This window comes from Pelodiscus sinensis, chromosome 4 (assembly GCF_052426305.1).
Source record: "Pelodiscus sinensis isolate ZL-2025 chromosome 4, ASM5242630v1, whole genome shotgun sequence".
Classification (NCBI taxonomy): Eukaryota; Metazoa; Chordata; order Testudines; family Trionychidae; genus Pelodiscus; species Pelodiscus sinensis.
In genome coordinates this window covers 2,302,956-2,317,552 of record NC_143055.1, presented here as the reverse complement: position 1 = coordinate 2,317,552, position 14,597 = coordinate 2,302,956, and the positions used below count along the sequence as shown (strand labels likewise).

Below are 14,597 nucleotides of genomic sequence, written 5' to 3'. Positions count from 1 at the left end.
GGCCCTAGGGGCTCCTCCGCTTGTCCACACTCCTGCTGTTGAATTCAGAAGCATCTTTGCTGAGGACAGAGAGCGGGGACGGAGCGGGGACCCGCCCTGACATGGGATGTGCTCCAGAGACTTGGAGCCAGCGGTTTGGTCGGTCTCTGCTGAGAGCCTGCAGCCAGAATGTGGTGACTGGGGTGCGGAATGTGCCTGCGTTACCAACCCTGCTCTCGGCCTTTTCTTCCTTTTACTAATAAACCTTTCGCTGCTGGATGCTAAAGGCCTGGCCCAGCGAGCTCTCTGGGGTGAGATCCGAGGTACAAACTGACCCGGGACAGGTGGAAGGGGCTGGAGGGAGGCGGAGTTGGCTGCTAGCGGGTGCTAAGCAATCGCTCCTTTTTGGCACCTGAGTCCCCCTGGCCCTGCGAGGCAGTGACACAGATAACGGGAGGGCAGGAACCGTGATGCACCCCCCAGACGGGGAAACCACACTTGTCACCCAGCGAGGGGGCTGAGTCACACAGAGGACGGTGCCATATTTGGGCTTCCTGCCAGAGCAAACTCTCTGTGTCCTGCTGCATTTCTCACTGCCCCGGCTGGTCCTTTCGCCTCTCCTGCAGCGGCCGCTCTCCCCGTCCCGCCTTGCTCACGGCTGGTTTCCCAGTGGTTCTGCCAGGCCTGTGCTCTCGCGCTGAGGTAAGTGGGGCTCAGGGGGATCCTGCCTCGTCCCCTCCTTCTCCTCCGGGTCAGGGGCAGGCTTCGAGCAGGCACCGAGGGGATCCCTTGAGACCACTGGGCCAGGCACTGCCCAGACGATGCACCGTTCGATTGACCGTCAGGAGGGCAATGGGAAGAGATGGTTTCAGCCCCCTTCGATCTTGTGCCCAGATGCCCCTCTGGGATGGGCCGTGCAAACTCCCTGCCAGCCCCCCCCCTCCCATCCACCTGGCCCCACCCCAGGGACAGCATCAAGTGCAGGGGGCAAAGGACCAGGGAAGAGCCCCCAGGAGGGCAGAGCTGCAGCCTGCGACCCCATCAGACAGGAGCTGAGGGAAAGGCAGCGTCTGTCCATGAGGCACTTGCCCAATGGCCCCTCCCTCGGGGAAGGGAGTGTTGTGCTCAAGAGAAGCACCCGGGATCTTTTTCAGGGGGATAAGGCAACTTGCTACATTTATTGAAAATCCACAGATCAATCAATGCTTATCATATGCATATGACACATCACACTCATGCACTCTCACACACACACACGCACACTCAGTCTTCTTGTTACCAAAAGTTGCTCCCCCTAACTGCACTGGCCAGGTGAGTTAGATGGGGGAGGGGGTGGAGCCGGCTTCTGCTGATCCAGATCGATGCTCCCATGTGGACAAGACGAAAACCCGGGGTCCCTCTGCAAGATGCCTCCTATTTATCCCTCTCATGCAGCCAATTAGTCATCACCTCGCCTTTCCTAATGCTGCTTCAGAGAGAGTTCTTCCAAGGGCAGGCACTTGCTGCTGGACTCCCAAGGCCTCTGTATGTCCAGTCTTCTTCATGAGCTCACTTTGCAGGTATTGTCTTGGATCTGACTCCCAGACCCTCTCCACCCTTGCAACTGCTGCTGGAGGTGCTCCCCTTCCATTCTCCATTCACACCTCGTTCATTTCAACAGGGCAATCGAGGAAAGGGGAGAGCTCAAAAGACACTTTTTCTTACAAGATCCAGATATATAAAAAGGAAAGTTTCTCTTAATACAAAGTTCTAGGAGAAATGTTCCAGAGATTCTATAAGAACACTTAGAGAGAGATCGAAAAGGACAAGATCTTAATACAAAGTTCTATGAGCATGAGAATATTACTGGGATTTATCCACAGGAGGACCTGCCCAGCACAGCCTGAGGGGAACCATCCCCCTCCACCCCCTCACATCAGCCCTGGCCTTGGGGCATCCCCAGCGCAGGAGGCTGGTCCATGCAGCCATGTGGGTGCCTGTCTATCATATTTAGTTCTGGCACCGTGTCCAGCGTTCCAACCTGCACTGTGCAAATAAAGACCTCCCCCCCCCCCCGCACACTCCCATCCAGCCTTCTGTCCACTACACAGCATGGCCAGAGGTGTAAGGGGCCTGGGGTCGGGTTCCTTCCTGCGATCTGGTGTCTGCAGCAGCCCCCGTCTGGTGCTTTGCCTGTTGGGGCATTGACCCCTAAGCATTCACAGCCATTGTCTTCCAAGTTCTCAGGGCCTTGACCGTAGGCCATGCCATTTTGGACAGAGAGCACCATTTCCCTGCCCTTTGGTCCACTGGTTCCTTCCTAACTAGGTCATAGCGTGGATTTTATTCCAGCCACGTGCCTCATCCCACCGGGGTTCAGCAATACCAGCCACCTCCAATTCATGCCCAGACCCGAGGACTTCTAGTCCCCCCTGTTCATTACCCAGGCTCCCAACATTTCTACACAGACAACCAATGTTTCCTTTAATCTTTAGCAGCCATGTGCAGAATAATATTCTTATGTGCACCGAGGTATGTGTGAATGTGAACCATCAGTAGAAACACAAAACCTAGCTGTGGGGGCTCTGCTAATCAAGCGCTGCCCTTACAGGGAACACTGCAGAGAACATCAATATTTTTGTGTGTGTCCTTTTCTTCCTTGGGTATTTTTTCCTCGACCGCTTGACGGTGTGATGAGCGTTCATCTCTTCCCTCCTTTTTACCCTCCCCCTTTGTGAGTCGTTCAGCCCCCTCCTGGCCACTGGAGCCAGCCGATCCCCAAGAACAATAGTCCCCCATCTGCTGAGGTGGGGGCTGTCCAAACGATACGACCCCCTTCCCCACGGCGGGTGGAACAACGTGCTGCCCTGCCCCATGACGTAACCAGAGGTTCCTTCCAGAATCTTCTGCCTTGTCCCTTCCCTAGCGGGGCTCCCAAGCTATCCAGCCTTAGGGTGATGTCTCGGCCTTGGCTCGGGGACGGTCCTCTCGTCTGCCTGCCCCTTGCAGAAGGTTCCTTCTATTCTTCTGAGCAGTGGCTCTCTGAGTGTGTGCCTGCACTGCAGAGTTGTTTTCCCGACAAAACTTGAGGAACGTCCACCCTGCAATTGAGTTTTTCCGCAAGAAAATGGAAAGAACAGAGGGGTTTTCCCGGCATTGGTAATCCTCATTCTACGAGGAAGAAGGCTTTTTGTGAAAGAGCGCTTTCGCAACAAGGCGTGTGTGGACGGGAAGAGGGAGTTCTTTCACAGGAAGAGAAAAGAGGAAATAGCCCGTGTTCCCTGGTGGCCTCTCCGCCCATAGCAATCACAGTGTATGCATGAGAGCATCCATTCAGCGTGGATGCTCTTTCAGAAAAGCAGGTCGCTTTTTCGATGCACTTTGGCAGTGTGGACGCGCTCTTTCGGAAGAAGATTTGCAGAAAAGAAGCTTCTTGTGCCAGAAGCCTGTAGTTTAGACGTGGCCTTAGCGAGGATCATCTGCCATCCTCAGATGGCTGGAGAACTCTTTGTGGGCAAACCTGATTGTCTCCCAGGGTGGGCTGAACTGCCATGGACCGGGTGTGCCCTGCACTTCTCTCCATCCCCTTGGGCCAGCTGGGTCTCAGCAGGTACCTTCACCAGGGTTCACCCTGGCTGGCTGGCTTAGCCTGGGAACGTCTGGCTGTCTGGTATTGTGTGGCCCTGGCTGCCCCTCCAGCTTTTTTCCAGCTGTGTGGAGCGGAGCTGTGACCTTTTGTCTCTGAGACCTACAAACTCCTAAGCCTCCTTTTTGACTTCCTGTCCCACTGGCCCCATGGCAACCAGCTCGTTCCTCCCTTGAATATTTCCTGAGCCTGGCTTGCATCAGCTGCTCTGATCTCAGTAACATCTCTGCGTAGCCCTCCGGGCGTTGCCGGCACAGATACCATCTTCTGCATCTCTCACTCCCCGCCCCCGCCTTTGCCCTTCTGGCTGCAGGCAGGAAAGAGAAGATGACCTCCCACCTCTTTGCAGGTCACCCCCACTCTTCCATCGTTGGCCATCCCCATCACCCGTCCAGCGTCTAAAGCTGCCTTTCCAAATTCCCTCCAAAATGCTCCTGTGGGTGGCCGCTCTCTGCAGAGCTCAAGTTCACCTGACAAGTGATTTTTTACTGCCACGTCTCCCAGCTCACCTCAGCCCTTCCCTACCCGGGAGCAATTACCCATCGGAGACTTCACACAGCAGCGCAATCAAAGCGGCAAGGGTCAGCGCCTCCTGGCTTTTGTCCACATGCCGACAAACAGGCCTGGCTCAGCCGCTTTCTCGGGGGCCTGTAAACAGCAAGAGAACAACCAACGCGCGGATGGACCAGACACACCGCTTAGCACGTCCCGCTACCCCAAACACACGTCCTCCCCTCCACCCCCTGCGAGCTGCCTCTGCTCCTGGCCCTTAGCTCCCTCCTAGGCAGACAGGCAGTGATCTTGTCCAGCACTAGGAGAGGCGAATGAGGTTGTTTGGGTTCGAACCAGAGCTGCAGAGGCAGAATCTCCCTATCGATTCCCCTGCCCGCATCCCCCTCGCTCCCATGTTCCTGGCAGGTCAGACGGGGGCTCTCCGAACACTCACAGGGTCCATCTCCGAGCCTCGTGCTGGGGCTGCGAGTACAGCCATGCTTTTCAGGAAATTGTCCCCGCTGGTGCAGCATCAATGGCACTCAGCCAAGAGTTCTGACGAAATTCAACTGTGAAGTTGCAGAACTGACTGTGGTCTGTAACCTATCTTGTAAATCAGCTTCTGTACCACATGACTGGAGGATGGCTAATGCGGTGCCAGTTTTAAAAAAAGGCTCCACAGATGAACCAGCAATTACAAGCCAGTAAGCCTTGCTTTTGTACCAGGAAAGCTGGTTGAAACAGAATTGTCAGCTGCAGATGAACTTAATCTCCTGGGAAAAGGTCAACATGGTTTAAATAAAGGGAAATCAGGCTTCACCAATCTACTAGAATTCTTTGAGGGGGTCCACAAGCCTGCAGACAAGGGGGAGCCAGCGGATCTAGTGTGCTTACGTTTTCAGAAAGACTTTGACAAGGTCCTCACCAAAGGATGTTAAGCCAAATAAACTGTCATGGGCTAAGGAGGGTCCTTTCCTGTGTGAGTTAAAAGATAGGAAACAAAGGGTAGAAATAAATGGTTATTTTTCAGACTAGAGAGATAACTAGTGGTGTGTCTCCCCAGGAATCTGCACTGGGACCCGAACTATTCAACATATTCATAAATCAGCTGGATTAAGAGTATAAAGGGAGGTGGCAAAATGTGCATGATGCAAAACTAATCGAGACAGTTAAATCCTAAGCAGACTGCGAAGAGGAACAAAATGGGATGACGGGGCAACAAAATAGCAGGTGACATGCAGTGCTGATCAATGCAAAGTAAAGCAAGTTAGAAACACAATCCCCACTACCCATATACAATGCTGGGAACTAAATTAGCTGTTACCACTCGAGAGATCTGGGCGTCATTGTGGACAGGTCCCTGAAAGCAGCTTCTCAATGTGCAGTAACAGTTAAAAAAAACAAGCAGAATGCTGCAAATCCTAAGAGAAGGGGTAGAGGACAATAAGATAGGAACTCTCATATTGCCTCCGTACTCATCCATGGGATGCAGACACCTTAAATCCTGCAGGCAGGTGTCATCGCCCCATCTCAGAAAAGATCTCCTGGGACTGGAAAAGATACAGAAAATGTCAACAGCATGTTCAGGAGTGTGGAAAAGCTTCCATACGAAGAGACATGAATAAGACTGGTGCAGAGATGACTGAGGATCAGTAGGATGGAGGTGTACTGGCATGGAGAAAGTAATTAAGGAAGAGGTTGTTTGTTTACTTCTCATAACACAAGAACTAGGTGTCATTAAATGAAATTAATAGGCAGCAGGTTTAAAACTAACAACAGGAAGTATTTCTTATGACAAAGCTGAATCAACCTGTGGAACTCCTTGCCACGGGATGTTGTCTGGGGCAAGACTATAACAAGTTTCATAAAAAGCAAGATAAATTCATGCAGGTTAGCCCATCAATACTTATGAGCCAAGAAAGGCAGGGAGGGTGTCCCTAGCCTGTTTGTCTAAAGCTGGGAATGGGCGACAGGGGAGAGATCACTTGGTGATTCCCGGTTCTGTTCATTCCCACTGGGGCACCGGGCATAGGCCACTATAGGAAGACAAGACACTGGGCTGGATGTTTCTTTAGTCTGACCTGGTATGGTCATTTTACGTGCCTACGTTTTTATGGCTAATTCACACTAAGGGAGAATGCTCCCAAACTAGCACCTGTTTGTTCTGGGGGAGCTCCCAGCAGATCACCCCATCCAGGATATGTGAGGATATGGGGCACAGGTTGAATCTCTCTGGTCCTGGACTCTCTGGTCTGGCAACATCTGTGGTCAGGCATCTTCAGGGACTCCAAGGTCAGGGAGCCTAGCAGCTGGGTGCAGAGCCCAAAAGGGAGCTGGTGGCCAAGAGCGGAGCCCAGCTGGGGCCAGGTGCCAGCAGCAAGGTGCCCAGAAACCAGTAGCAGGGAAGCTGGCAGCTGGGTGTCGAATGTAGCAGGGCGCCTGGCAGTCAGGGACCGGAGATGGAATTTGGAGGCTGGCAGCAGAGGGGCCAACATTCACCTCCCCATGTTCGGCAAACTCTTTGGTTCAAGATCTATCAGGTCCCAAGGGTGCCAGGCCAGGCAGGGCCAACCTGTAGTTCTCTGGTGGACAGCATTAGTCACCCCTAGAATGCAGCTCCAAGCCAAGAGCTCGCAGCACTTTACAAATGGGTGAATTTAGACTAAGGGGCAGGCTGGTATTGGGACAGAAAGACAGACACAGAGAGTTTGTGCCTGGCTGAAAGTCCCCTGTCCACGTGAGTAAGAGCTGCACGGTTAAACCAGGCCCACACCCCAGATTACTACGTGCTCACACCGTCCCCTCACCTTTAAAGCTTGGTGCTAGCTTTGAAATCTGCTCTCAGCATGGCTCTGAGTGGGGTGTGCCCAATGTCCTCTGACTGGGCCCCACGGTGTGCCGTCTGCTCTGCACCGCTCACCAGACATTAACCCATTGTGTACAGCCAGCTGGAGAAGCCTGGAAACTAGGGTGAGGGGGCACATGAAAAGCAGCCAATAGGAGAGGGGTTGTGAGGAGCAACCAACCAGGGTGGAAAAGCTGCACAGCTGAGCAGGGTGAGTGGATCCCTGGAGCTCAATGAGGGAGAATGGCTGCCTTGAAGGCAGAGGGATGCAGCACCCTGGACAGATCCATACCGGTCAGGAACAGAGGAGCCGGAGGAGATATTTGGCTGGGAGAATGTGGCATGATTGTGCTTTGAGACAAGTGTAGAGCAAAAGGAGGAAAGAATAGCGATGGGTCATGGGTCGATAGATAAGCCCAAAGCAGACTGTGAAGAGCTTGAAAAAGGTCTCACCAGACTAAGTGATTGGGCAACAAAATGGCAAATGAAATGTAATGTAGATGAATGTAAAGTAATGTACATTGGAAAAAACAATTCCAACTAGACATACAATATGATGGGGACTAATTTGGCTACAGCGATGCAAGAGATCTTGGAGTCATTGTGGATAGATCTCTGAAAACATCCACTTAGTGTGCAGCCGCAGTCAAAAAAGCAAAAGGAATGTTAGGAGTCATTAAGAAAGGGATAGAGAATAAGACAGAGAATATCTTATTGCCTCCGTATAAAACCATGGGATGCCCACATCTTGAATACTGCGTACAGATGTAGTCGCCTCATCCTAAAAAAGAAAGGTTCAGAAAAGGGCGACAAAAGCGATGAGAGTTTGGAAGGGGTCCAATATGAGCAGAGATTAAAAAGACTGGGACTTTTCACCTTAGAAAAGAGGAGACTAAGGGAGAGGCTTACAGAGGTCTATAAAATCATGACAGGTGTGGAAAAAGTGAACAAGGAAAAGTTATTTACTTGTTCCCATAACAGAAGAACTAGGGGCCATCAAATGAAATTAATAGGCAGCAGGTTTTAAACAAAAGGAAGTTTCTCTTCACACAGCACTCGTGGAACTCCTTGCCAGAGGAGGTTGTGAACACCTGGACACTAACAGAGTTCAAGAAAGAACTAGATAAATTTATGGAGGCGAGGTCCATCAATGGCTATCAGCCAGGCTGGGTAGGGATGGTGTCCCTGGCCTCTGTCAGATGATTCCCTGTTCTGTTCAGTCCCTCTGGGGCACCGGGCACTGGTCATGGCAGACAGGGCACCGGGTGAGAGGAACTTTCATCTGACCCATCTGGCCATTCTTATGTTATTAAAAATTAATACTTTTTTTTTCAAAATGGGCAACAGCGCCTCCCTTGACACGATCGGAAATGCAGATGAAGGTGGGACACAAGCCCTAAAAGGGGCGTGGCCACCTGTCATAGTTGTATGGTGATGAATGCTGTCGAGGTTACACTACTCTCCACCTCACAGAAAGCCAAACTGGCCCTCCCCTCAGTCTCAACCATGCGACAGACAGGAGCAGTTTTGGGTCTCTCCCATGCTAGCTTGGAGTCTACACGTCTGCCTTGAGGTGAAAGGCTCTGTAGCCCTTTCCCAAAGCTCTAGTCCCCCTCGTATTTCTTTAAAATGGTAAAGGGGTTGGGGAAACTGAGGCACAGACAGATTGTGTTAACTTGCCTGACGTCTCTCAGTGAGTCAGGATCAGAGCAAGGAACACAAGCCAGGGCTCCCTGTCGCCAGGTCACGTCAGTAACCGGATCAGCTGGGGCAGCTGCTGGCCAGCTCACTGAAGAACATCACTGCCAGGCGACCAGTGAGCCAGCTGCCCTTCCTGGGCCCTGCTGGGGTAGCTGCAGCACGTGGCTGGCTGCTGGCTCAATGGTCCTGCTGGGCAGCCGGCATCCCAGGAGCTCAGTGGCTGCCCAGCATGTGCCATGATTTGTCCTATCCCTGCCCCAGCCGGCTTCCAGGCCCTGCCCCTACCCCGGCTTTGCCCCATCCCCTTTGGCTTCAGACTCCTGCCTGTGCCGCCCAGCCTGCCTCTGCCCCGTGCACGGCCTGGACCCCACTGCTGGGCTGGGCTTGTCTCTCTGGCACAGACCCCGGCCCCCTCATCTGGCTGTGGGCTCCGGTGTCCCCCATCCCGGCTCTTGCCAGTCAGCAGAACTCTCGCTTCCACCACTAGGCTGGACTGCACATGGCCCAGCTGGCGCCAGGACTGCTCTCACCACCAGGCCACATGCCCTGCCAGCTGTGCAAGGAGTTCAGAAGCTACCTCTGCCATGGCAGCACTTTCCCAAGAAATCGCCAGGCATCACTTCCCATTTCTATTTCAGTCCACGGCAGGGTTAGAGGGAGGCCCTCACCCGGCAGGCTGCGGAAAGGACCCAGGTGCCAGTGAGCAGGGTCCGGCTCTATGCATAGGCAGAGAATGTCGACAGAGAATGTCTATGAGAACTTGCAGGTGTCGGAAGCTACTCCCCCACTGAAAGGTAAGCACACGGGCTGCACCCAACCCTGAGCCTCCGCTGGGCTCTCCTTGGCCTTGTGGTCTCTGGAGGAGCGTTCTGGTTCCTCTCAGCTCCCGGTTTCAGCGAGTCACCTTCCCTCTGCCCTGTCCCTGCCAGAGCACTGGCTTCTCCCCCTGATCAGTTGGGGCAGGGCGGCGTTGGCTGTGTTAGCAGGGAAGGGGCTCCCCTGGCACGGGGAGGGGAAGAGGGGAAACTCTTCCTCCAAGGACAGGGAGCAAATGGCTTTTCCCCACTCTGGCATGACAAATACAGAAGTGGGGGCTCACAAGAGCACCCCAAAACCTTGTCTCTACAGGCTTTGGTACAAAAACTTCCCCCCAAAATCCTAATACCCAAACTTTGGGGAACCCGCTGCCACCATCAAGTGCTTTTGAACCCACAAACATGGGTGGACACTTGAAACCAACCCGGAAGGTACCCCAAGCTCTTTTCCCCCCAAAAGAGCTTGAAAAAGAGAAAAGAGAAAAACAAGCTGCAGTCTGTGATAGCTGACCCCTCAGTCAGACAGACAGTCAGACAGAACTTTCAGGACACAGAAATCAACCAAAACCGGTTAACTGGAAAAAGAAAACAAGTTTTTATTAGCAAAACAAAGCTACAGTTGCAAGTATAATAAAGTGGCAAGATGGGAAAGAGCCACCACTTGATTTAGATACTCCAGGGAAATAAGGGATAAGGGATCTTTCGGAAAAGGCTTTATTTTCCGAAAGACCCGTGTCAAGACTGGCACTTTTTTCCGGCAAAGCTCCGTGCCAAAAAAAGGCGGCAGCCATTTTTATGCTAATGAAGCGGGGGAGATTAAATCCCCGCTTCATTAGCAATTGCGATACGTCTAATTTGCATCCCTTTTACGAAAAAGGGATGCAATCTAGACGTAGCCTAGAAGAAGTCTTTTCTTGGAGAGGTGGGCCTCCCCTCTCCCTGTTACTTGGAAGAGACCGCTCTGACACAGACACAGGAGGGGAAAAAATAAAAATGCCTTTGTCCCAGTTTGAAATCCCTACCTGCATTGCTATTGGCTGACCAGATATCTGGCTAGGGACAGGAGACATAGTTAACCCCTTAGTCCCCAGGTGCTGGTCAGGTGGGAAAGAAAAGCTTTGCAGATGGAAGCCAGCAGAATTATGGGCAACAGTAAAGAAAATGCCTTGTGGCCACACATAGGACCCTGATGGGCCTCACGTTTTCCACCACTGGGCTGGAAACAACACGCATGGCCATCCTGACTAACAGGCATTGATGGACATGTCTTCTGTGAACTTACCATGTACCATTTTGAACCCTCTTCTAGACTTGGCCTTAACAACATCCACCGACAAGGAGTTCCACAGATTAACTAGGCATTATGTAAAGACATACCACCTTAGTTGTTTTCACTTTCAGCTCATAATATTTCCCCAATTTCACTTCCTCATTCTTGTGATTTTTCATAAAGTTGTTCTGGTTCCTTTTCTCATTTAAAAATACTCCTCTGAGAAGAGATTTCAGAAGTCCTAAACTTCCCTCCCAAGAAATGCTTATGCAGGGAGAAATCCGGCTCCTGGATCTCTAGCACAGAAGCTGGCTTGGCATGGCAGTGACTCCTGATGGGGGGAGCTCAGTTTGGAGATTCAAGCTCAGGCTGGTTATTACCGTATGTGGCCCGACTGAGCCGTTGCTGTGAGCCCCAGTCACGGACACTAGGTTGCGCAGTTGTTGGATGGGAGGGGGCAGTTGCCTCGGTCGGGGGCGTTCGAGATGTAACTGACCACGGATTTCTTTGGTCTCCTTCAAGGCAATGCTCCCACGCGATCGGCTCCTTGGTGGCAGAGGACGAGAGGCATCACCCCAGCGGTGCTACTCCTGGTCCTGGCCCTGGCCACCTCCCTCCTCGCTGTGACGCTTCTATGTAAGTTCAGCGACCGCCCCGTGTTTGCCCCCTTCCATACAGGCCAGCTGGCTCCTGTGCGCAGGAGCCGCCCCGTTCTCAGCAGCATGGCACCCGCATTTCCGGCTGTCCCTCCAGGAACTCTCCTGCTCAGGAAGTTGGAATGGCGCTGTGAGATCTTGCCCTGGGGTTCGACAGCAGCACAAACGTTCTAACGCTACCGATGGCCAAGCCCTGGCGCAGTCGCCTAGGGAGGCCGTGGTCTCCCGCGCTGGAGGGGTCTCAGGAGGGGTCAGACAGCCACCTCTCAGGGGTGGGCCCGGTGTCCTTCGTCCTGCCCCAGCATCAGCTCCCTGGCTTCACGCCACGTGTGGCAGCCCCGCCTGCTCGACCTCGCTCCGAGGGGCAAGCTGGGTCCCTGCCTGACCACGTGTCACCAGCATGAACCTCAGCCCAGGTGTGGTCCTGGCGCCACTGAAACGTCCACCCGCTGGAGAGAGGCCAGCCCAGGGGTTCAGGCCTGGCCTGGGAGTGTGGGACCTACCCTGCAGCTCCCAACCGCATCTGGTAAGAGGGGTGTTTGAGTGGGGAGCTGAAGAAGCAGAGGGGGGAGGGCCCCATCCTCCACAGCAGCAGTTCCCAAATGCCGGTCCGTGGACCGCGAACCCCTGCACCAGCACTGCCAGGCCACGCCCTACCAGCTAATGAGCCCTGCCCACTAGGGCTCCCTATGAAGCAGCAGGGTGAATGGCCCAATGGAAATATATGCAGATATGCAAATCAAATGTTACTGGTCTGCCAAGTGTATGGGAACGGGTTTGCCGGTCCCCGGTATAGAAAAGGTTGAGAACCGCTGCTCCAAAAACACTGGCAACCCCTCCCAGCTCGGTATCATGTGCAAACATTATAAATGTCTCTCCGTGCCATTATGTGCATCACTGATGAAGACATTGAGCAGAACCGGTCCCAGAACTGAGCCCTGCGGACCCCCTTGTGATGCCCTTCCAGCAGGGCTGTGAACCGTTACAACTCTGCTCAGGAAACCGAGGGCAGGAACAAATGGGGAGGCTGGCGAGCTGAAGAATGGGGGCTCTGGGGGCCTCTCCTGGGACCGGAGCTGTTCAGTTACAGGGACGTTATTTGGAAAAGTGCTGACCAGGGAGGTGACAGAGTTTGCAGATGTTGCAACGTTGCTCACAATGGTTAAGTCCCAAGGCTGTTACCTGCACACATTTCTCTCTCCCTTCCACCCTGTAGGGACACACACCTTTACCCAATTCCTAGTGCAACCCTGTTAATTTACACACCCACCCGTACCCAGTTCCTACAGCTCAGAGCACAACTTCCTGCAGGTTTTGCAGGATCTTTAGCCACTGAAAGAGCCTCACCCAGTAAGATCCTTATCCTCGCTTTACTGACAAATCCCAAACCAGCAGGATACACATGCTGAGCACACAGGGTCATGCTCACCAATCCTGATAAAGGCAGGCAGACTTCCCCTGCTGGCCAGGCAATATCAGTCTCTCTGGATCTTAGCTGCTGCACATCATGGTTGTGCTGGAGAGTCCTGGCTGCTCTTATCTTAGGCTGGGTCTTGGAGGTGAGTTCTTCTTCTTGGCGTTCCTTGTCTCCCTTTGGTCTTCTTCCAGCCTTTTGCTTCCTTCCTTCTGCTTCTGTGACTTTCGGCCTTCTTCCTGGTCTCCTTCTTGGACATCGGTTTATATAATGAAACCTGAGTCCTGCTTAGCTAGACTTTAACCAATTAGTTTAGTATAATTTTACTAACCAATCATAAGAAAATTACCTAACCAATCATACCCCATGGCATTAATTGATTTACACCGAGCAAAATGAATTATGCAGCCGACAGAAACAGTTACAAACCAGACAGAGCTCACACAGTCAAATAATAGGAAAGTGTAGTGACAATGATCATAGGATGAGGCCCCTTGCTCCTTCCCCGTGGCATGTTGAGGGCCCACGGCCCTTCCTGCCCCCACGCGTGGCCCCGCCTTCACCCACTGACACGAGGGCACCCAGTGAAACCTGCAGGCAGCAGAGACCACACAAAACAAAATCTCTCTCCATGGTCACCGGGGGGCCCTGCCAGGCCGTGGTGTGATGACCCAGCTGCAGCAGGGCTCCAGGGAGAACTGAGGCAGTTCAAGGAGGACAGGTCCATCAGTGGCCATTAGCCGTTTTCCCTGGACTCCGTCTGCCAGGGGCTGGGACTGGGCGATGGGAGGGATCACGGGATGGTTCCCTGTTCTGTTCCCTCCCTCGGGGCAGACAGGACCCTGGGCTGGAGGGACCTTTGCTCTCACCCCGTCTGGCCGCTCTGAGGTTCTTACACAGAAGCCAGATGTCTCTATTCCCTGCTGTACCCACTAGACCCCGCTCCCCTCCCAGAGCTGAGCCAGCGCCCAGCAGTCCTGAGGGGTCCCTCTCCTCAGAGCCCGGGAGGAAGTCTCACCCCTCACTCCATGTGTAGCCTCACTCGTGTGCCCTCAGTGACTTGCCACAAGATGGCTGCGCATGAGCGTGTCAGAGCTGAGCGGGGATTAGACACAGCGCTCCCGTCAGCGAATTGCTCAGTGAGTGGCCAAAACACCGGCGGCACCGAGGGCTGATTTTTGGGGACAGCTCCTCTGCAGGGGTAAATCGAGGTAGCGCCTCTGCAGTCGATTTCCACCCCCTGGGCTGGGGCCCTCAGCGGCATTTGGGCTCCTGGTTTGTCCTGAAATCCCTGGCAGTCGGGTGCCTGGACACGGGTGAGGTCCTGGCCTATGGAGAGCAGCGAGGGGTGAGAGGCGCCGGCAGCAGAGCTGGCAGGGCCATGGGCAGGCACTTGGACGGGCACGGTCCTAAAGGGTCAGGCGCTGCAGGAACGCGGGTCGGAGAACGGCAGAGCCAGCGGCGGGGAGGGCCATGGGGGGCAGCCAGTCTCGGCCGCGTACAGAGACAGGTGTCGGGGGGCTCAGCCAGTCTCAGGCCAGAGGGCTCCAGCCCCCTTGGTATCCCCCAGCCAAAGAGCTTCCCCGACCTCCGCAGGCGGGTGACCCACTGTCGTGGGGACTCCCAGCTGGGGAGTTTCCCCTCACACTGACCTGCCTGCGGCGTGTCGGGCGCAGCTCCCTGCCGCACAGAGCTTGCCCCCTACCCCCAGGGGTGCCCCGTGCAGCAGCAGAGACCTGACTGGCCTGGGCTCCCGTGTGCCCGCGGGGGAGGCTTGCAAAGAGACAGCCGCAGCCGTCG

At 53.9% G+C, this 14,597-nt stretch overlaps 1 protein-coding gene across 4 annotated transcripts in view; it reads left to right on the top strand.

Moving 5' to 3' along the window:
- The first annotated feature begins 349 nt into the window (after positions 1-349).
- LOC142829725 (C-type lectin domain family 4 member K-like) overlaps positions 350-14,597 on the top strand; it is a 197,788-nt gene continuing 183,540 nt past the window's right edge. Inside the window, exons 1-3 of one of the 4 annotated variants that reach the window (XM_089777712.1) lie at positions 350-681; positions 9,281-9,436; positions 11,250-11,363. In XM_089777712.1, the coding sequence (XP_089633838.1) occupies positions 9,361-9,436; positions 11,250-11,363 (190 nt within the window). In that variant the 5' untranslated portion in view covers positions 350-681; positions 9,281-9,360. Of the gene's footprint in view, positions 682-9,280; positions 9,437-10,047; positions 11,135-11,249; positions 11,364-11,415; positions 12,943-14,597 lie in introns of those variants that run through there. The other 3 variants (XM_089777710.1, XM_089777711.1, XM_089777713.1) reach the window with 3 other exon arrangements.